Source organism: Coenobita brevimanus, chromosome 100 (assembly GCF_032717465.1).
Source record: "Coenobita brevimanus isolate Jiangsu-jjx chromosome 100, ASM3271746v2, whole genome shotgun sequence".
NCBI classification, from domain to species: Eukaryota; Metazoa; Arthropoda; class Malacostraca; order Decapoda; family Coenobitidae; genus Coenobita; species Coenobita brevimanus.
The window spans coordinates 31,070,585-31,093,144 of record NC_137053.1 but is presented as its reverse complement, the minus strand read 5'-3'; the positions used below and the strand labels follow the sequence as shown (position 1 = coordinate 31,093,144).

Here is a 22,560-nt window from a genome sequence, read left to right as displayed (position 1 = left end):
GATGGACATGTTGCACCACCAGGAGCTAAGGTTCAGGTTATAAGTGATCTTCCCAGACCTAAAAGTAGGAAAGAGCTACAAAGATTTTTGGGAATGGTAGGTTATTACAGGAGATTTGTTCTTAACTTTTCAATTCTTGTATCACCACTTACAGACCTACTGGAAAAGAGAGTTAAATTTGTCTGGACCGATAACTGTGAATCCTCTTTCAGCAAACTTAAAGCTATCCTATTAAGTCAGCCAGTGCTCGCTACTCCAAATTTTGCTAAGCTTTTTAAGATGGCTGTTGATGCAAGTGATACAGGAGCTGGGGCTGTTTTGCTGCAAGAGGATGATCAGGGTATTGAACACCCTGTATCTTATTACAGTAAGAAGTTCACTCCACCTCAAAAGAACTACTCAACTATTGAGAAAGAGCTTTTGGCCTTGATTTTGGGTTTACAGGATTTTTCATTTTATTTGTGTTCTGGTTTTGACCCCATAGTCATTTATACCGATCATAATCCACTGAAATTCCTTAGTAAGTTTAAAGATAAAAATCAGAGATTGACAAGATGGAGTCTACTTCTTCAGGAGTATTCATTAGACATACAACATGTCAAGGGGAAAGAAAATGTTATTGCAGATTGCTTATCTAGACTTTAGACAGATTGTTTTAGAGTAATAAGAAATTTCCTTTGTGGGTTTCTTTTTCTTTGTGGGGAGGTGTTACATAGCCTATGATTTCATCATCCTTTGTATAATTCTTATGTACAGTATGCTGCATGTTTGATCACGATTCGCCTCGTGGCTTCCATAGTGACCAGGCTTGCATGTTCTACCTGACTCCCCCCTTCTCTCCTTATAGTAGAGTAAGTCGTTCTTTCTGTTGTTCAGAGCAGGACTGTCAACTCTTCCTCCCCTGTGCCTTCATTTCCGCGTCCTTCTTACAAGTTGAATCAAGCTCTGTCGGCCCCTTTATAATGAGCTCAGTCTCTGCATTAATTGCCACATAGATCTACTCCTCATTTTGTTCACATCTCTGTCCTCCCCTGTATAGTGTATTATTATTTTTGTGAGTGCTTAGGAAGTCTCCAACCATCTACAGTAGCTGCTGTATAATTTGAGTATAAGTGGTTACCATTTTTCTTGTGCTGTATGGCCTAAGGTGTTAATTCGTGGGCCTGGTAAGGTTTTTGTGATTCATGTGGAGTTTTTGATGTCGGCCATTATTAATAATATTTTGTATTTGTAATAATATACCTTGCATTAACTGAGCATTATCCGGTTTTCTCATTTTATCAGGGCTGACTTAGATAAATTTACTCTTGCTAATTTCGTGTTAATAGAGGCTATTGCAGTTAACCATATATTTAACCTGTTTTTTGCCATTACATTATCCTTATGAGTCCTGAATATTTAGTTGTTAGTTTGAGCATTAAACTTTAACTTGTAATTTTACCTAACTCTTTTGTTTTGAACCTGGAACTTTGCAGGACAGTAGTGATTTTAGTATTCTCATCTGAAGTGTTCATTATCTCTCTCTGTTCCGTAACAATATATATATATATATATATATATATATATATATATATATATATATATATATATATATATATATATATATATAATACACACACACACACACACACACACACACACTAAAGCTTGTCCGTAAAAATTTGTGGGACTAACTAAAAGCCTTTCCATCGCAAAATGTTTGCAAACACCTTTATCTTTGTTGATTTTAGCCTATTTTCTCACGTCATGATTTCCGAAAATTTCGCGCGTTTGTATCTGCGTGATCGCCAAAATTTTTGTTTGGAATTTTTCTTTCGCTCCCTGGACATACCCCGACTTAATGCAAAAGAATTAGGTTGATACCTCTTACCGTTCTCGTGAAAGAACAAACAAACGCACAGACAGACACACGCGTGTCATGATTTCAGACAATTTCGCGCCTTTTCGTCTCGCGCAATCGCCAAAATGTTTGATATTTTTTTTTATCCTGGACTTGCCCTGACCTAATGCAAAAAGAATTTGGTCGATCTCTAGTATCTAGTATCGTTCTTGTGGACGAAACGAACAAACGCACAGACAGACACACATACACAGATGGACTTTATTAGATAGGTGTGTGTGTGTGTGTGTGTGTGTGTGTGTGTTGAGAGAGAGAGAGAGAGAGAGAGAGAGAGAGAGACCTTTACTGAGAGAAAGTGAAACTGGCTGTGTTCTTGTAAAGTGTCGATAAAGTTTTCAGTGCAACGATTATAAGTAACCTACAAACGTCCTTAGTGTATAATAATTATGTCTAACGCAGAGTTTGATAATAATGAGCATGCTTTTTTTTTCTTTTGAAATGTAGGGATTCAAGCAGTATGCTCTCCCTTATTCGAGAAAACAGAAACTTGTACTGAACGTGTGTGTGTGTGTGTGTGTGTGTGTGTGTGTGTGTGTGTGTGTGTGTGTGTGTGTGTCACCAGTTAGGGCAGCTGTGCCAGCCTGATAATTCAAGTGTCAAAAGCTGAAATTCAGTTGGTGCATAGTCATAGATCTTTGCCTGATGCACCTAACTATATATTTCTTTTCCCTCTGAACCACTTCTTGTGACAAAGGGTAATGGTAGATGAGGAAACACACCCAGATGGAACACACCCTCTGTTGGTTTACTGTATATAATGATGAGATAAATATTATTAGCTGCGTCCTTGCCAAGCTACTGTCCCGAAAATAAATTATCTCATGATTTTTTTGCTTTGTGCAACTCACACTGTTACGCGTTAATCTGACGTGTTGCAAGAACTCTGTTGGAGTGTGTAATCCTTCACTGCAAGGTATCAAAGAGGAAATTGATCCTTACTAGCACCCTCATCAAAACAACACACCTATACCCACACTGTCGCACACAGTGACACCGACACCCACACCCACACTGTCACGCACACGCACACCCTCTCCCACACATACACCCACACTGTCACGCACACGCACACCCTCTCCCATACATACACCCAAATTGTCGCGCACACTCACACCCACACCCACTCCTACGCTACACCTACATCCACATCCATAGTGACGCACATACTCACACTCACATCCTTACCCACACCTATACCCACTCTTACACCCACACTCATACTGAAGCACACACTCAGCCAAACCCTCACCTACACACGTACACCTACACACACCCATACTGACGCACACACTCACACCCACACCCTCACCCACACTGAAACCCTCAGCCTCACCCTCACCAACACCTTCACTTGCACCCACACCCACACCCACACCCACCCACCCACCCATACACACACACACACACACACACACACACACACACACACACACACACACACACACACACACACACACACACACACACACACACACACACACACACACACACACACACACACACACACACACACACACACACACACACACACACAATTACACCTACACCCACACCCACATCCACACTCACATACACACCTCACCCACACCCACATCCACACTCACATACACACCTCACCCACACCCACATACACACCTCACCCACACCCACATCCACACTCACATACACGCCTCACCCACCCACCCACTCACACCCTCACCTACACCCAGAGCCTCACCCACTCCCTCATCCTCATCCTTGCTCTCACCCATGTCTCATCCACACCCACAGCCACAGCCAGACCCACACCAACACCCACATCCATATTCACAACTCCACCCTCATTCCCACGTTCACCCATATCCACATTCACATCCATATTCATATCCACACCCTCTCCTATACCTACTCCCTCAACCTCAGCCTCACCAACACCCTCATCAACCCCACACCCACATTCACACCCACATTCATACCCACATCCTCACTCTCGCCCTTACCCACAACCAAACTCATACTCCATACCTACATCACCCTCACCAACACACACACACACACACACACACACACACACACACACACACACACACACACCAAACTCCACAATCACATTCACACTCTTACCCACACCCTCACCTTCACCCACGCCCACACCCATCGTTTTTCCACACTACCTAATGAGGCAGCGACACAGGTCCATAATAAAAGTGTTTTTGCAGCTTGTCAGTGTTCAGTGGGTTGTGTCAAAATTGTGGTGAGAGAATAAATTGACGTAGTTTGAATGCCCTTCCTGATGATACCAAATTTATGTTTATCCTCTTGTAAATATAATTCTCGTGACTGTGATTTTGGGATTGACCTGAGAGAATCCACCACTCCGACAAGCGCACTCCATCATGTGGAGAGGATTTATCTGGAACCTGGATCGTCTAAATCGGTCTATACCTGCAGCCTGTACGGTAGAGTGTGAACAAACAAAAAAACAGACAGGAAACTCTCATCCTGGCTCAGCAGTGTAAAACCTTCAATTACGCCTTCAGGAATGCATAGTTTGAAATTCTGAAAAAAAAGAAAGAAAATGCTTAAGTAACACATTACTATTCTATAAACCTTCCAACGATGTGTGTAGGACCACTGTAACCTTATTAAGAAACAAGCGTCCACATCACAGGTATGCAATGTGTCCGAGAAAGCATGATTGTATTTTTGACCTTTTTTCGGCTGCATTTTACTCATTTTGGAAAGCGAGGGGCACTGCAGGAAATCGTTTTTCATAACCATTTCGTAAAGTTTTGCTATGCCATGAAGCTTTGGCGCTTTGTTCTTGACTACCGAAAGTGTTTTTGACGTTTGTCAGCGATATTTGGGTCTTTAATGGTAAAAGTCAAGTGTCACTGGATGGCGGTTTCCATGACAGTTCCAGCATAGTATGTCATGCTAAGATAGTTCAATAGCTAAGAAGAAAACCAAGTTCTGGTGTTCCTCAATCAGGAAAATTTTGCAAGATATTTATGGGACATGAATTAGTTTACTCACCAAATTTAGGCGGAAGCATTGAGTTTTTTGTCCGCCGCGCTTGCTCAGACAATAACATATAAGATCGTCCAACTTTGATGTTCATTATGACACTTTTTGATCTTTTTCCAGCAATATGATGGTGAATTTTGATAAATGCCACTCAAGTTACACCTTCTGCCTTTCCAACGGCTTGGCATAGATGTGCGTATGTCCACTGTAGCTTTAATTTATGAATATGCTGTTAAATTTGCTGTGCCTCTCTCTCTCTCTCTCTCTCTCTCTCTCTCTCTCTCTCTCTCTCTCTCTCTCTCTCATTCTGTGTGTGTGTGTGTGTGTGTGTGTGTGTGTGTGTGTGTGTGTGTGTGTGTGTGTGCGCGCGCGCATAAACCGGCTGATTCACTGTGTTACTGCTAATACAGACTGCACTGGGTGGGTGGGTGGGTATGTGGTGGAAAACACTGTAGGTCTGTCAGGGATAAGTAGGTCCACGGTGGGAATAGGTCTGAGGTGGAAAATGAGTCCACGGAGGATAAATCTCTGGGGAAATGAGCCGAAGTGCAAAAACATGAGTCCAGCTGGTAAAAATATGTCCACGGATGGATTACGTCCATCTGGGGAAGTAGGTCCACAGGTGAATTAAGTCCCTGAGGAAAATGGGCCTGAGTGATGACAGATCCATGGGTAAAACAGGTCCACGGAGGATTTAGGTGCACAGGAGAAAATGGGTCCATGCAGAGTTTTAGTGTTTCCTCATGGGGAGAAAATATGTCCATGAGGGAGAAAAAAATAAAAAAAGGTCATAGCGCAAACTGGGTCTATGTCGGGATTTAGTGTCACACGTGAGGAGAAAATGCGTTCATGAAGGTAAATGAATCCATGAAGAAAATAAGTCTAAGGGGCAAAATAGGTTCATGAGGGGAAAATACGTCCATGAGAAAACTAGGTCCATTGTGGAAGATATGCCCGAGGCGGAAAAGTAGGTTCATGGTGGACGGTGGGTTCATGGGAGAAAATAGGTCCATAGGAAGATAGGTTCATGGGGCAAACTACTGTGTGTCCATGGGGAAAAATAGATCCTTGGGAAAAATTAGGTCCATAAGGGGAAAAAATAAGTCTGTGGGGGGGAATTGGTCACTGAGGGAACAACAGGTCTATGGGGGAAATACATGCGTGGGGGTTGACCTCTAGAGGGTGTAGCCGGAGACAGGCTTGTTTATGAGTATTTTCTACGACATCCAGTTTGGGTTGTCAGTCTGATGCTTTACCTTACATGGTGGTGAATATTGAGAAAAACTACTGAAGTAACACCTATTACTTCTTCTCCCTCTCAAACAAAAAAAAAAAAAATCAACAATGTGTGCATGTCATTTAGTACTTTCTATAATTAGGCTACGCAGTTAGGGTGCTCAAGTTGCCACTTTTTTCAGCAACATGGTGGCGATTTTGGGGAAGAGTCAATTAATTTGCACGTATTACTTTTACTCATAAAACTTTAGTGCTTTCAAAATAACTCAGTTTTGGTGCTGTGCTTACTGAAATGAAAATATATTAACTTGCGAATTTTAGAAAGGGATTATGAAATGACAGAAAAAAGGCATATCATCGCCATAATGACACTCCCACACAGGAACAACGATGCTCACCTCAAAGAAAGAGATGCTCTCCCATCGCAAAGCAAGTAGCAGAAAGCTTGTACAGAGTGCATACCTCTGCCAGCTCCAACAGAATTAATGATTTACTTTTGTAATTCCCCTTTCCTACCAGACAACTGCTTATACGGTCTCACATAGTTAATCAGTTCTAGAGTTTTAGCTTGCCCTGCAACACAGTGTCAGAGAGCGCATACCTCCAACAAGACTGATAAAATTTATGATTTTTTGCATCAAACCCCGGAATCCCCTCAAAATTTAACAAGAAGCGGTGCCAAGGCACAGCAAACCTGTCCCCGGCAGTCATTTTAGTGCTGACGTATAAACACAACAGGATATCTAGTCAAAAATGCCACATATCATATTTGGAGTAAATCGGGTGAAAACTGACGATTTTATGTCCATTTAAATTTTACGCCCGATCCACCTGACACTAACCCCCTTACCACTAACTGGGGGTGACCCCCCTGATGTAACGAGGCGTGTAATAAGATGCAGATTTGAAAGATGCTCCTTTGGGTTTTAGTTTCATGTCAATATGACGAATTTGAAGGGAGTTATGGCGAAAAAAGTTTTTTTTTTTTTTGGGGGGGGGGGACTCACAACTTGGGCCTTGGCTCATTTTGGCCCAAAATTCAGTCGGTGATCAGTAGGTCATAGCCCATCATACCTGTAATTTTAGTCCAAATCGCACCAGTAGTTTTCGTGTAAAGTTGTTAACAGACAGACAAACAGACAAACAAACAAACAGACAAACAGAGTGAAAACAATACCCGTTGGAACTTTTCCTTTGCCCACTGCCCACTTGTCCACCACATTTCACTAAAATCCGATATCAGTTTTATGAATTATCTGGTACAAAGAGAGACACACGAGTGAATACTGTTACATAACCTACTCCAGCTTTGTTGGCGAGGGTAATGAGACAACCTGAATAAAAGCTTGACTATTTCAATCCAGCTACTGAAACGTTCCATCACCGGGCTAACAATGGACAGAGTGCTGTGGTCCATCCCCAGTACCAGCACTTGAAACTTACTGTTTTTTACTGCGCTGCTTATATCACACTATGCTGACAACTTCAGAACACTATTAGAGGGGCACTCAGTGGAGTGCATCTCTCCAACAAGGGCAACATAATTTTTAAACCACTCCTCATCATGGGTTAGGGTTTCTCATCGCTGATTAGGCTTTCACAAAAACTGTTATCAGGAACCAGAATCTGTAATACGCTCCGGATCGGTCCCAAAAGTTAATCAACTGTTCCTTGGGACATAGGATATCTACCCACCAAATTTGGTCCAAATCTTTCTTTTAGTTTTTGAGTAATCCTGCTAACGGACAAACAAATTTGAGAAAAACAAGACTAGAAAGCACTCATAGACAGCATACCTCAGCCAATGTCATTGTCGTTAAAAAGGATCCGTATTCAGATCCGAATCGGCCCCAAAATTTAATCAATCCTTTCTTGGTCCATGACCCACCTTCCCACAAAATTTCATTGAAATTCATTGAGAACCTTTGGAGGTATTGTGCGGAATACTCTGGATCCGGATCCGGATCCGCCCCCAAATTTAATCATTTCTTCCTTGGCCCATGGCCCACCGTTCCACAAATTTCATCAAAATCCGTTCATAACTTTTTGAGTATTCCTGCTAACAGACCCGTGGATATAGGATCAGGGTCTGGATCCGCCCAAAATTTAATCAATTCTTTCCGGGTCCATGACCTACCTTTTCACAAAATTTCACTGAAATTCATTGAGAACTTTTGGAGATATTTTGCGGGATACTTCGGATGCGGATCCGGATCTGGTTCAAATTTTAATAATTTTTCTTTGGCTCATTACCCACCCTTTCACAAAACTTCATCAAACTCAGTTCATAACTTTTTGAGTAATCCTGCTAGCAAACAGACAAACAAACAAACAAACAAACGCGGGCATTAAACATAACCTCCTTGGCGGAGGTAACAAACAAGCAAGTCGGTAGGCGATGATGGCCGGCTCTATGCAGGCCATTGCGGTTCAGCCTGTGTACATAAAGGAGGACGCCTAGAGTCTAAAATACCATCTCTCACCTCTCTTTGGATACAAACTAAACCATCCAGACGTCAGAAACAACTCGATACCAGCATAAACACAATAAACATCAAAAAATAAAGAATAAAAAAATAAATATTTTTTATTATAAAACCTCCCATATTATATACTGATTTTTTTTTTTAATACACATAATATCTAGTATGACACTGTGCCAAGGCCGGAAGTATGAAGATGTAGAAGGGAGAAGGGCGTTTCAGAAAAGTATTTGTGACTGGTTAAAGATATGCATGACCTGGTGAGAACTCGGGTCAGAAGTAGCGTTGGTGTGACACGAGTTTCCGGTAAAAGTTAGGCTACATCAGAGATCCTTGTTGAATCCCTATATCTTCGACTTGTTAAAGGATGTTCGGGGGAGAGGCATCAGTGAAGAGGCTCCATGGGTTATGTTGTTTGCAGATGATATTGTACTGATAGATGCCACCAGAGAGGGAGTAGAATGGAAATTGGAGGAGTGGAGATAGAGACTGATGGATAGAGGACTTAAAATTAGTAAGAGAAAGGCTGAATATCCATGCGTTAATGTAAAAGAAGAACAGGGAAATGTGAGTTTGCAAGGAGAAAAGCTGAAAAGAATTGGGATATTCAAGTATTTGGGCTCGAATATAACAGGTGACGGCTGAGTGGATACAAAAATTAACCATAGGATACAGGCAAGATGGAGAAACTGGAGGGATATGTCAGGAGTGTTATGTGATAGAAAAATCAGCGCAAGAGTGAAAGGAAAAGTATATAAAACAGTGATAAGGCCTGCAATGATATACGGTTCCAAAACTTGGCCCATAAAGAAGTCTCAGGAGTGAAAGCTTTAGGTGACGGAGATATAGATGCTGAGACGGATGGATGGGGTCACGAGAATTGATAAGATCAGGCATGAGAGAATTAGGGGGAAGATTAAGGTTGTGGAAATATCAAAGAAGGTGCAGGAGAGGCGACTACAATGGTATGGACATGTAATGAGAACGAATGAGGACTGCGTGGGTAGCGGGGTGATGGGCATGAAAGTGGAGGGTAAATAGAGAAAGGGTCGGCCGAGGACACGGTTGATGGACTGTATACAGCGAGATATGAGAGAGAAGACTATAGCAGGGGTTGCATTTGAACACAGAGGAGAATGGAGACGACTAGTCAGAAGCAGTGACCCCATATAAACATGGGCAAAGCAACGGAAGAAGAAGACACATATCTGGTCATTTCAAACCATTTCAGCACCATTGAATTTTTGAGGGGGTCGAAAATGTGGATATTTCTTAGTGTAATGTTTTTTCTCTCATTTGCTTAGTTTTCACTGGCGTGTATGCAGTCATTTTGCGAAATATTTCGCACTTCAATGCGAAGCACAGGATGGGTTTAGGAAGCTAAAAATTGCATTGCCAGGTGTGCCAGACGTTTCTTTTCAATTTGGTAAGAAATAATCGATTTTCGATATTTGAAAAAATGGTGCCTGGGCCAGCCACTGGGTCTCAGAGATTTCCGGACCCAAGGCCATGGAGGGGCTAAGCAGGTCGTTGCTAGGAAACGAGTAGTTGTCTAGCAACCAAAATCTTGCAGATACAACTAGGTTATAGGCTGGTCATTGTGTCCAGGTTTTTTCAGAATTGGCTAATTCTGAAGGGTAGAAGTGCCTGCCACAATTAAACAAGCCTGCTAGGGATGCTGCGAACAGCCTTCACAGGGTTGCCACTAGAAAACAAGAGAAGCGAGGGGAAAAATGAATGAAAAACTTCCAATAGAGACTGACCTTAAGATTATGCCTAAAGAAGTCAGAGGTTTGACCGCCCATTAGTAATGCCTCTACAGCTCAAAACGTGAAAAGTACAGAAAAAAAAAATCGCATTTTCAGCCGTTGCTAGGCAACGAGTAGTTGCCTAGCAACCAAAACCTTGCAGACACAACTAGGCCATAGGCTGGTCGTTGCATCCAGGTTTGGTCAGAACTGGTTTATTCTGAAGGGTAGAAGTATCTGCCACAATTACAATGAAGGAAAGAAAAAATACAAGAAAGAAAGAAAACGCAACTAATAATAAGCGCAGCATGGGGCTGGCCAACAGGGCTGAAAACCTTATGCTCCTTGTCGGAGAGAACAAAGCCAAGGATCATGACAGTAACTACTTATTACATTATACCCATCTAAACTACTCCAATAATGTTTACATATCCATTTATTCTCTCCAACAAGGAGGGTATGTTTTCACCCCTATTTGTTTGCTAGTTTGGTCTGTTAGCAGGATTACTCAAAAATTAAAACAGGGATTTGGGCCAAATTTGGTGGGTAGATAGCCCATGTCCCAGGGGCCAATCGATTAACTTTGGGGTATATCTGGGTCGTATTACAGATTCTGGGTCCGGAAAACACTTTTTGCGAAACCCTAATTAGTGAAGAGAAACCCTAACCCTTTATGAAGAGTAGTTTAGAAATTACGTTGCCCTTGTCGGAGAGATGCACTCCACTGAGTGCCCCTCTAGCTTTCATATGTGTTCATTCATTTCCATGTGTGTGTGTGTGTGTGTGTGTGTGTGTGTGTGTGAGTGTGTGTGTGTGTGTGTGCTTTTTGTGTGTCATAAATGTTTGTATGAACAGAACGTTAGTGATAAATTTAAATCACACTGGCAAATGATTGCAAGTGTTGAGATTTTATTCATAGGAGCAAAAATACATTCAGGGAAACTGAAATTGGGGGAATGCAGGAGATGTAAAGGGTGAAGTGAGGAAGGATATGAAAGGATAAGGTCTCCTCTCCTCCGTTCAGCGCTTCTCACCATACCACTATCTTTTCCGTCCTCTTTTAGTGTAGGATACTCAAACCACTTATTATATGTATGTATGTCTGTATGTATGTATGTATCTATCTATCTATCTATCTATCTATATATATATATATATATATATATATATATATATATATATATATATATATATATATATATATATATATATATATATATATATATATTAATAGATAATTAATGGAGGAAGGAAAAACAAAGGGAAAAAAAATAAGACCATGTGCCTAAAGGCATCCTCCATTTATAAAATATTTATAACAACTGGATTTGAATTGAAGTGGATTAATTGTTTGTGGGAAACAACTCCCAGGAAGTGAATTCCAGAGAGTAGTAGTTATGGGGATAAATGAATTTTGATAAGCAGAGGTTCTGCACTGCAGGGGAGAGAGTGTGAATTCATGGGCTCTCCCAGCTGCCCGAGTATTTTGGGAGAAAATGTGAAGGGCAGGAACAATTGAAGCCAGTTCGTCAGAACACTTACAGTAAAAATATCTATAAAATAATGCTAAAGAACCAACATCTCTACGTACTGATATTGGAGGAAGGTCTTGCGTGATGGCAGGATTATTGATTAATCTAATGCCTTTATTGAATTTTGTCCAACTGCCTCAGTGCAACCACTCCACGTCCACTCCACAGTGGTGAATAGTATTCGATCTGAGAACGCACATGACTTTTGTATATTGTGGCCATCTGCTCGCCAGTGAAGAACTCACGAACTCCGTACATAAGTCCCAATTGATATGGGAATATTGACATCATTTGAAAATATGTGAGAGTCTAAGGGATTCTTTCTGTTGGAGAAATGAATGTATTTAGTTTTCTGAGCATTAAATGAGACCAGATTTGTTTGTCCCTATTGATTAATTTTAGAAAGGTCCTGGTTCAGAGAAATTGCTGTCTTTATTTGGGAATTTATAAGATTAAATTGTGTAAAGGAGGTACTAAATGTGAAAGAACTATGAAGGGTCGAGTCATCAGCATAAGAGTGTATTGGGTTGCGAGTGACAGATAGGAGGTTATTTATATGAATGAGAAAGAGGGTTGGCGCCAAAACTGATCCCTGAGGTATGCCAGCATTTATGGAATGAAACTGAGAATAAATACCATCCACCATGACCCGTCTCTTTCTATTATGAAGGTAAGAAGAAATTAGAGGAACCAGTGATGCAAGGGCATAGTGTGACATCTTAGACAATAAGGCCTGATGCCATACACTGTCAAATGCTTTTGATAAATAGTGCTATTGTGTGTTTCACCATGATTACTACGAGTAGTGCCTGCCAGCAAAAGTTTCCTGGACGAACTAATAGCCTTTCCATCACAAAATGTTTATAAACACCAATACCTTTGTTTCCATACCATCATTGCGCCCGCAATGACCAATTCTGACCAGAAAGTCGAAAAAATCATTTCTGCATATTGTCGCGTGTAGCGGTTTCCGACAAAATCGTCCCGTCGCGTCGCGTTCGATCGCCAAAATTTTTGGTTTGTATTTTTCTGACATTCCCTGGCATTACTCCGACCTAATGCAAAAAGAATTAGGTCGATATCTTATGCCGTTTTCGTGAAAGAAATGAACAAACGCACAGGCAGACATAAACATACAAAGCTTGACTTTGCTATTTAGATATGCCAAAAATAAAAAAAATAAAAAAGGAAGAAAACAGTGTTTCATGAAACAACTGGTCATGATGGAAACTCTAAAATCCCGTGGCAGTTCAGGTATAACACTACTTTCTAGCCTTAACACCAACTGCAGTTACCCTTAAAAAATTAGGTAATGGACCCTACAGGGCAGCGCCAGTTGTGTATTAATGCAAGAGCGACCCTGCAATGGAACATTCTAGGCAATGAATTTAACCTGAGCATATACTTTTGCTCCTATCTAACAAAAAGAGGAACAGATGTTCTAAGCAGTGTCCAGCCACACATTGATGTTCGAATGTCTTAGTAATGCATATGACTGCACTTTCTAGACCATAAATTCAGATCGAGCACAGCTTACATCCGTCCTGCTTGCGTCATCATTGACCAGTTTTCCTTGCAGGTGAGTGAGGCATAGTCATGTGCACGTAGGACTCTGGCTGCCTCGTATAACATATGGTCTATTTAGAGCTCATGAGGAAAGCACGTCGCTAATGAGGAAGCTTTGTGCGGCTACGTGCGTCCCGACATGCCCCTGAGATGTAGCCACTAACACACCTCCATGGCCTCTTTATACAGTGACGTGCGCGTGTCCTCCTAAGAGCTCCTGGTTGTCAAGGGGACATACTGATGAGGCAGGAGCATAGCAGGTGAGGAGCAAGTCACTCTCACTCACAGTTCCGTCTTTCCTCATATCCCATGACATTCTGATAATTGTTTTCCATTGAACCATTTAAGACACAGTACAATAAACATTCACCAATAGTCTTTCTTTTCTCAAATCCAATTCAAAACTCTTCCAGGCTTATACATTCTCGCGGGCCCTTCTTTGAAAAAAATATATATACTCTAGAATTTAACTTCCGTTGTTCAGTAAGAAGCCATACAATAATAATTAGTTTCCTTGTAATCTGAGCTTTTCCTTCATTCCTCATAACCCGTTTGTTTTTGGAGTGCACCTTCCTTGCAACAGTACTGAGACTACATGAAAAATGTGTGTGGCGCTTCTCAGCATCCGGAAAGATGTCTCACAGGTGAGCTGATCATTTCTTTGTATTCATTCCCACGCTGTTCTTCAGAACATTGAGACAAATATGTATGTAATTACTTGCAGATACTGTGAGGTATTCCGTTGTAACTGAACATTTAATCCCATCTTTCACTCATACAATCCATGCATTCACTGGAACATTTTAGATCCATCTCCCACTTATAGTATATTGCTGGCCTTTTCTTATAACCTTCAAAACACTGCCAGGTCATTAAAAAGTGGTTGTGTTTGGCCTGTAGATATGTTATTACCCTGAAATATGATTTTCTTCTTCATCCATTAATTTTTATGTGGTTCTGAAAACCTATTCCTTGCAGCTTTAAGAACTCGTGAAGCAACTCGTGTAGTCCATCTTAAGGACCATGTACAAAAGTTCCTTCGTGCATGGGTCATCTTTTTTATAGCTCTCATTTTTAATACGGCTTCTAGGACGCCCTCTTCTTTCCAACTACAGAAACGATGTTAAGATAAATCTGTGTGTGGCCTATCAGAGGTACCAAACGAGATGTCTCCCCTTCTCTCCTGTTCTCGGACCCTCTCACCTGCCACCCAACAGCGCCCCGTCCCTAGCACAGTCTTCCCCCGAGCTCCTTAACTATTCCTGACCCACTAGCACATCGGAATGCACCTCACTGTGGGGACTCTTGTCTTCGCCTCGGTAGTTGCGACTTGTGCTGACGTTATCTCTCACTCGGACCTCCTCTGACAGTTGCTGACAAGTTTATGATCCCGGAGCCTGCGTGTCCACCGATAACAACAGAAGGAAGCTCAGATCGCAACATGCCGTCACGAAAAATCTATGGTTCGTTAGGGAAGCTGGATATGTTAGGGCTGATCTGATGTAGCCTGTAACTACCACTTGCTTATTCCATGGTGGGCATTCGCTGGAAGGCAAACTGAAACGGGAGGGAAGGTTGTACGTGAACCAAGATTACGTAAAAGTATAATGTAGTAATTAGAAAAATGCGTGTGCATCTGAATGCAATGAAAAACAATGGGACACAGTCAGACAAAATACGTGTTGAATGGCATTCTGGGACGGAGTATAAATGATCCATGGATAGGCAGAAACCAATGGCTGGAAGACACACTGACTTGAAATGAAGGGCTGTAGGTGAGTCAGAGTTGGGTAAAACAATATATGCTGGAAGATGGATCAGGGAGGAATGATGGGCTATAGAGAAGCTAGGATTAGGTGGCTAAATATATAGAACACTAGCAGTCTGAGTAGGATATAGTAAAGGAATGTGAGTGAAGTAAAAATAGGTAAACTGATAATATGATGTTGGCTGGCAGAGGAAATGGAATAAAGAGCCAGGAAACTTGGTTTGCATTAAGAAGGCCAAGAAATTCGTGTATTCTTATCTAATTCTACTGGGAACATTACACAAGCGCATAATAGAATTAATCTCCTACGCTCCTCATGGGGCAATGTAGGATTGGATGATGGATGGATGTATTGTTTCTTACATGTTAAACTATCAGTCTTTCTGTCTGTCTATTGTCTACTGTCCAGCGAGAGGTGGCCCAGGCAAAAAGTCTTGCAGGTATTTATATCCTTATCACAACTCAATAACAGCACCACGATGCCCCTTCGTTTTGTTCGTGGGAACAAAATTTGACTAATATTCCACCTCTTTTTCTCATTTACCTTTTCTGGTTAATATTCCTAAGCTGAGTGAGGCCTGTTATGCATCTCTGGCCACAGCTGATGCTCCTTGATAACGTCCGTCAGGGAGAAAAGTGAAGGACATAGCCTAAGTATAAAGTACAACACAGTGGAATAGGAGGCCAACATTTGTCCCTGAATATACTCTTGCACTCTTTCCCTTTACCTTAGTCTTGTTTATTACTTATACTTTTTCTAATTACCCTTTCACCCAGAACACATTACCCTTCTTCACACAGTCCATAATGCCCATTTTGTCCCTCTACTCACTCTTGGTCCACCTCATCTTCTTGCAACCACTGTTCCCTCCCACATTATCCCCACATACTCCGCCGCCTTGCTCTTGATCTGCCTTTTCTTCAAGCCAGCTTATTCTCCTTCACTCATCGGGTCTTGCTTTCACCCTCTTTTTTAACCTCGTAGAAAAAAAAATGTAGCCCTGCTTTTAACCCATTGCGTACTGGGACTTCTGTTTCAATAAATTCCGAAACTGAAATAAAATGGTCTGAAGGTAGAAGGAAAGAAGTGCGGCTCTGGGATGAAACTGATAAAATCAGTTTACCTAACCAGTAATGGCATATTTACCACAAAATGAACCTCTTTGCTACTACGTGACTCTGCCAAGCTGAAGAAAAACGTCTGTCGGTTATAAGAATAAAATATAAAAAACGCAATCGTACTGAAAGGGATAATGGAGTTGGTCCTAATTCCTTCTCTGCCCGGGTTCTTGCCACAACCAGACTATTTTATCTATTTCAGCATGAGTTGTTTGGCGGTGAAGGGCTGATGAAGGCTATACTCGATCCCTCAATTCCAAAGTCTCCCAAGACCTGAACAAAATCGTTTAATGGCAACAAAAATAAAACAGTCATGGTACTGAAGAAGTTAAGATGATACCAAAGCGATAATACAGGGTGTTTTAAAGGTCAGTCTCGTAGGAAAAAACTAAACCCCAGACACAAAAATGTTGCAATAATCTTTTGTATCATGTTCCTACTGACATAGCCTATTGAGGTGGGAGGTTCGGAACACCCTGTACCAGTTTATCAAGTAAGTGGAACCGGTACTAGTGGAATATCCATCACCGTCCATAACTCATCGTCCGTACACTCTCAACATAGCCTTCAGTATGCTTTAGTATGGGTGTTAATTTATATTGCTATTAAAATTCAAATCTTTAGCTTTTTACATCTGTTAATGAAGGAGGTTAGAAACATACTCTGTTCTCCTCCGGCACGAAAAATATTACTTTAGGTGAATAAAAATTCTCTCTCTCTCTCTCTCTCTCTCTCTCTCTCTCTCTCCCCTAATGAACAGCGGTGTAGCAGGAGGTCTCTTCCTGCCGCCCCAGAACGTGAGCGAATTACTGATGACGGCAAGGGTGTCGGTGGTGGTGGGAGATGGAGCTCACAGATACCTCAAGGAGGGCTATATAGAAGGTGGTGTTGATAGAAGCTTTACCAGGAAGGATGGATGGATGTGGGAGATTATAGTCCGTGGCGAGCAAGCGAGCGCCATGTTATCACAATTTCCCTCTAATAAAAAATTATAGACGGAATCTGCGAGATTTAATTGCTAGAGTAGATGCAAAAAAAAAAAAAAAAATCAGAGTTACGAGGGAAAATCTTTTTAAATTGATGTCGTAACTGGGGCGTTCACCGATTAGAGCCAATCACTCCCTAGGAACTCTCGAGACTCCAGGGGGTTCCAACCCATTTATGGGTAAGTCTTTTGTTGATAAAATTTATTGCATGAGTGTATCACATGCAGAAAGACTTTCAACTCTACTGCACATAAAAGTAAAGTTACTGGCTTCTGCTTAGCGTGATGGTAGGGCCGGGCTGGGCTGCCCATATCCATACTTAACTGACAGTAAACATCGCTCGCTCGTAATCATGTGGGATTAACATTCTCAAGTCCCTACGACACCCACTCTGTTGAATATAACGGTCTGGTATTAGATGGAGTAAAATACTTGATAAGACGCGACAATGGCTGCGTTAATTGTGACTTTTCCCACTTATTCTCGGAAGAAGAAATCGTCTGGCATTAGATGGAAAAAATACTGGATAAAATGTAACTACGAGTGTGAGTGTTAGCCCATCTAATGAGGGTGGTGGGGTGAGGTGCCATCCCATGACAATACTGACATACAGTAGCTATACGGCTCTGCTGCTTGATGATGCAAACACCCCTCAGCTTCCTCCATATCCACTGAAAGGTGGATGATGGACTGCAAGAAAAGGCAGCTTCAGCCTGCAATCTACTGGGTTTACTATATGAGTGGCAAGCTTAATGGTTTCCTGTAACCCAGAAAATCATATACAACGCTGGGTGGTAACCAGATAACCAAATAACAGGGTGATGTGGAGCCTACTATGGTACCCCTATTAACTGGGTGGACAGACGCTAATGCGGCAACCATCCAGGAACCAAGCATCCACACTCTTCCTGTATCTCTTTGTAGTGAAGCGTTGTCTTCTGCAAAGAAACATCGGTTCTTTGGACGGGACAGCCATGCAGGATCTGTTGCTTGCCTGCGGCTGACAGGTCTGGTCGGCCAGACAGACCGGGGTTGTTCAACAACAACAACAACGTTTAGATGGACCTGGGGTTACAACTACTAACACTACTACAAGGATGAATAGGAGAGATAGTGTGTAGGATGTCATACTGAGCTTAGACTGTTGGAGAATTTACTCTGCTTTCTCATTACGATGGATGTTTGCACAATTATTAGATAAAGTATAGTATATGAAAATATGCCCATAGTTTTATATCACTTGCTTTATCTTACTTGCAACCACTGTGTGCGCTGAAGATCCCTTGGGATAAGGAAGTACGAACTCTAATCTACAGTATATTCTTTGGAAATGCTTAGCGTAGCATATATGAATGTGTATACTGTAGTGGCTGGCTTAGCGTGGTGGAGAAGGGTATTCATGAGTGAGTTTCAGGTTAGCAGGGGGTGTGGACTGATTGATTGATTGTATTGAAATCTGGCGGCGCAACTGCCGAGGTCATATGTCGCCGGAGGAGGCGTGGAAACCCAAGAAGATGTGTGTATATGGTGAGTGAATGTGAGAATGCGACCTATGGAAGGGGTTAAAAGAATTGACAATTGATAGAAAATGAATAGATGAATTATTCAGTAATGAGAATGTCATATAACGGTATTGCTTGTTTACACAAAATATATTAAACAAATTGTCAGTGAAAGTTTTAATGTAGCTAACCAGACACGTCCACACTTCATATCTTTGCTCAACTTCTGTGTTGCCACAAATAAGGAAAATACATGGCAGAATGTAAGGGAACTATTGCAGGTAACTACATGGTAAGAGCTGCACCCCTTTGCTGATATACGGAATGGTCTCTCGCTCACCGTCATTATGAAATATACTTTTGTGTGGATCGCTTGACTTGTGATTTTGGGCAGAGAATTTCGAGTTCTTGAATAATTCGTGGCGTAGTCCACTGGGCAGCCTACTGATATCTGTCTTATTTTAGTGCTTTCTTTTTCCTATTTTTTTAAATCCCTCCCAAGCCACATATTAGCCCAAAACATGGCTATGATGGTGGTGAGTATGGGTACATGTCAGAATAATTCACCGTACGCAAGCATTTCTGCAAGCAGTACATTTTTTAGCACTGACACTCAACATCAGGTGGTGTAAGTTTGATCTCAAACTATGCACTGCACCGTATACTGTCTTGTCTCATCCTGGATACACTACAAGCACTTCCCTGCACTTACCAATAAGTACAAACAGCATACACCATACACAGCAAAATATCACACGTACGTAATAGACACAACACCCAACATGCCAGATACACCCAGAACAAACAACACCCAAATCACTGAGAAAACAGACATGATGAGTAGGCACAACACCCATTCATTCACTCAGTACACATAACATGCTATACAAAACACAGAAAACACAGCACATAGAACACAGCACATAATTATACTGAATAGCAAAACTACACGACACACATAAGACAGTGCACAAAGAAGTGATAGAGGAAGGCTTAGCTTAGTGACTATGGACTCCACGAGGGTCACTGCAGCAGACAGCCAATTTGTGCTAAGTCTCAGTCTTCCTTTAGAATACGCCCTGCCACCGTCTGTGCTCTCTCCAAGCCCCATCTATACTGCCTGCGTGGATGGGCACAAGGGGAAACTAGTGCGTCTGACCGGGCCGACAATCAGACTTGCAGCTCTTCCGGTTACGAGGTAGACGTGTTAACCCTGTACCAGCGGCTGGCCGTCAGTACCCCCCACACAACACCGTACCGTACAGACGAGCCAAAAAACATAGAAGGCACAGCACACAGAACACACGTCACACTGAAAGCAGAACACAGGACACGCGTCACACTGAACACACAGCACACAGAACGTCACACTGAAAACACAGCATACAGGACACGTCACATTGAAAACACAGCACATAGAACACGTCACATTGAAAACACAGCACATTGAACACAGCACACAGAAGATACACACATATGGCCAGGAAACAGCACACAGATGACACAACACACCAAGCACAGCCTCTGACCCACAAGAGAACCCAGCACAACGTCTATCTATCTATCTATCTATCTATTGCCAGACGCCTCAATCCCGTTTGGGGTGGCCACAAACAAATCGCCTCCAAGCGCCCTGTCCCCCATTATTGATTGCGTGAGCCCAAGTATCAAGCACAGCATATGTTAATCTTTGCTGGCTCCCTCACTCGTACTGATGAGGTTGTTACGAGCACCCACTCCTGAAGGACACGTCAGAGAGAGAGAGAGAGAGAGAGAGAGAGAGAGAGAGAGACATACAGACAGATAGACAGACAGACAGACAGACAGACTGATATAGATATAGATATACACTTCTGATACCTATATGAAACCCAGCAAATTAGTCATGCATTTACAGCCAGTGAGGTCTACAATCATTTACGTTAATAATTCTCGAAATTTCATCCAGAATACAGTTGCTAATGCATGTATAACGTATTGAGCAAGGCAAGTAGATGAATGTTAATTGGTTATCGCCATCCTGTATACCAGTTTTTGTCGGGTGTTGCCTGGCCTCTTCCTGAACATATCTGCAGTGCTACTCTGTGCAACATATGCCCAGAGTTTGTTTAATTTCGTTTATTCAACTTCGTTCACGGGAAAAAAAAATGTACTTTGTATTGTCAAAATTTACTCAGTGTCATCCAAGTTTTAGCTGAGACCCTTTGGTAGAGAGTACTGGGGCTGGAGTGATTTAATATGTCTGCCTGTTTGTTACTAAATCTCTTTCGTATTTTGAAGCAATCAGCTAACTTGTTTCTGAATTCAGCCTTTGCCACTAGAGTCAGAGACCGAGACCGAGACCAAGTAAGGTAGAAATGGAATGGGAAACGGGAGAAGGAGGGGATATAGCGATGGTACTTAACCGAGCCAGACTGATATAGGAGTTGTGTTTGGTACCTCTCATTGAGGAAATAATAATGAGGACCGGGGGATGATTAAGTGCATGTAGACTCAAGAGGCTGGCAGGAGAGGTGGAGTGAGGCCGAGGAGCGAGGTGAGCTTGAAGGGCCATAGTGGAACTTGTAATGGAATGACCGACGACCGTTGAATTAAGTTTAAGTGGGTGGCTGTATGTTGGTATATACAATGAAACGTTATGAAACACTAAGACAGTTGGTGAGAGAACATTACGTGGAAAAGAAAGTCCTGGAAGACATGTTGGAATGTATTAAAATTCTTTTTTAATGAAACAGAAGAATTTGTGGAACTGAATGCTAATCGCCCGCCAAAATATGTCGTTGCATAAGGTACAAATTACCCCACAAAAATTTGAAAAAAAAAGTAGAACTCTATGGAATTTAATCACCGCTCATCGCAAAAAGCCAGTCCATATTAAAAAACATATGGCGGCGGGCATTCGGCCGTCATTGACCAAATCCACAACAAAAGTAATAGGCTTCCGCACATCCACAAAGTTACTGTTACCGGAAGGTTTGGTGAAAATTCATCCACAACTTTTCGAGATATGTTGGGAACACACACACACACACACACACACACACACACACACACACACACACACACACACACACACACACAGACGCTGGCAAGCATATTAACTCTCCACCTTGCTAAAGGCGGACAATAAAAATGTACTAACCACCCATCAGCCAGTCTTTTATCGGAAGAGTGTAGAAGTCCAGGGTTAGACTTCTCAGTTCAGGCAGTTAAGGCAAAGTAGTCGCTCGCTGTTCTCTGGGCGGCAGTTTATTAGCAAGTAGCTCCAGCCATACTTCGTACTTAGAGTAATAAAAGGCCACATCTAGTTGAGTCTTATCTTGCTAGACGACCAGGCGAGCATTTGTTGGCTATACGATTACCATCCATTGCAGTAACTAGTTTCCTGCATTACAGGAAACTAATGTAGAGTCACCTGAAGGTAGCACTACTTGGAGTAAGTCGATGATGGGTCCTCACTAACTATACACACATAATGTATATACAAGCGAAGAGTATTCTGTTGGAAGAGGGACTAGGGTGGAATTAAGGCCTGTAGGTGAACTAGGGTAAAATGAAAATGTATGTACAGCGAGGTATTCTGGGATGGAGTGAAGGACTGAAGCTGTGCCACAACGGACTTGAAGGTTATTTGCTGGAAAATTAATGGTTTGGTACAAAATGAAGAATTACAGCTAAATCATTATTGTTGTCATCCCTGGGTCATCTGGACGT

The 22,560-nt window shown here is 42.0% G+C and overlaps 1 protein-coding gene across 1 annotated transcript in view; it reads right to left on the bottom strand.

The window, feature by feature from the left end:
- Nucleotides 1–22,560, bottom strand: part of LOC145414618 (bone morphogenetic protein 10-like) — a 304,172-nt gene that overhangs the window by 235,694 nt on the left and 45,918 nt on the right. The window contains exon 3 of the mRNA XM_080284144.1: nucleotides 3,216–3,234. Coding sequence (XP_080140270.1) covers nucleotides 3,216–3,234 — 19 coding nt within the window. The remainder of the gene's footprint in view (nucleotides 1–3,215; nucleotides 3,235–22,560) is intronic.